Consider the following 268-nt stretch of genomic DNA (forward strand, 5'->3'; position numbering starts at 1 on the left):
ACGTGGATTGCATCCGGCTGTTCGGCTTCTGAACTCGAAGTGTCCTGCTTTTCGCATATTTCTTCTTCACTTTCTGGCCCTTTATCGGCTTTATCAAGAGCATAGCGTCTCCACGGTAGCTTTTTTCTTTCGTTGTAACAGTCATCCAACCATTTCTTTTTCACTATCTTGCCTATGCCTCTGACTTGGTTAAATTTTGGAGTGTTGGCAAAGGCACAACTGAAACCGAAACTTTCCCTTAAAATGAGCGCCATGTAGGTGAAAAATA

The 268-nt window shown here is 42.9% G+C and overlaps 1 protein-coding gene across 1 annotated transcript in view; it reads right to left on the reverse strand.

The window, feature by feature from the left end:
* LOC125504283 (DNA repair protein XRCC1-like) overlaps positions 1-268 on the reverse strand; it is a gene marked incomplete at its 5' end in the record, with an annotated part of 2,162 nt that overhangs the window by 599 nt on the left and 1,295 nt on the right. The window contains 1 exon segment of the mRNA XM_048666043.1: positions 1-219. Within this exon segment, the coding sequence (XP_048522000.1) occupies positions 1-219 (219 nt within the window).

This window comes from Dendroctonus ponderosae, unplaced genomic scaffold (assembly GCF_020466585.1).
Source record: "Dendroctonus ponderosae isolate FM_Combo_2020 unplaced genomic scaffold, Dpon_F_20191213v2 Dpon_F_20191213_4, whole genome shotgun sequence".
In the NCBI taxonomy this organism is placed as follows: domain Eukaryota; kingdom Metazoa; phylum Arthropoda; class Insecta; order Coleoptera; family Curculionidae; genus Dendroctonus; species Dendroctonus ponderosae.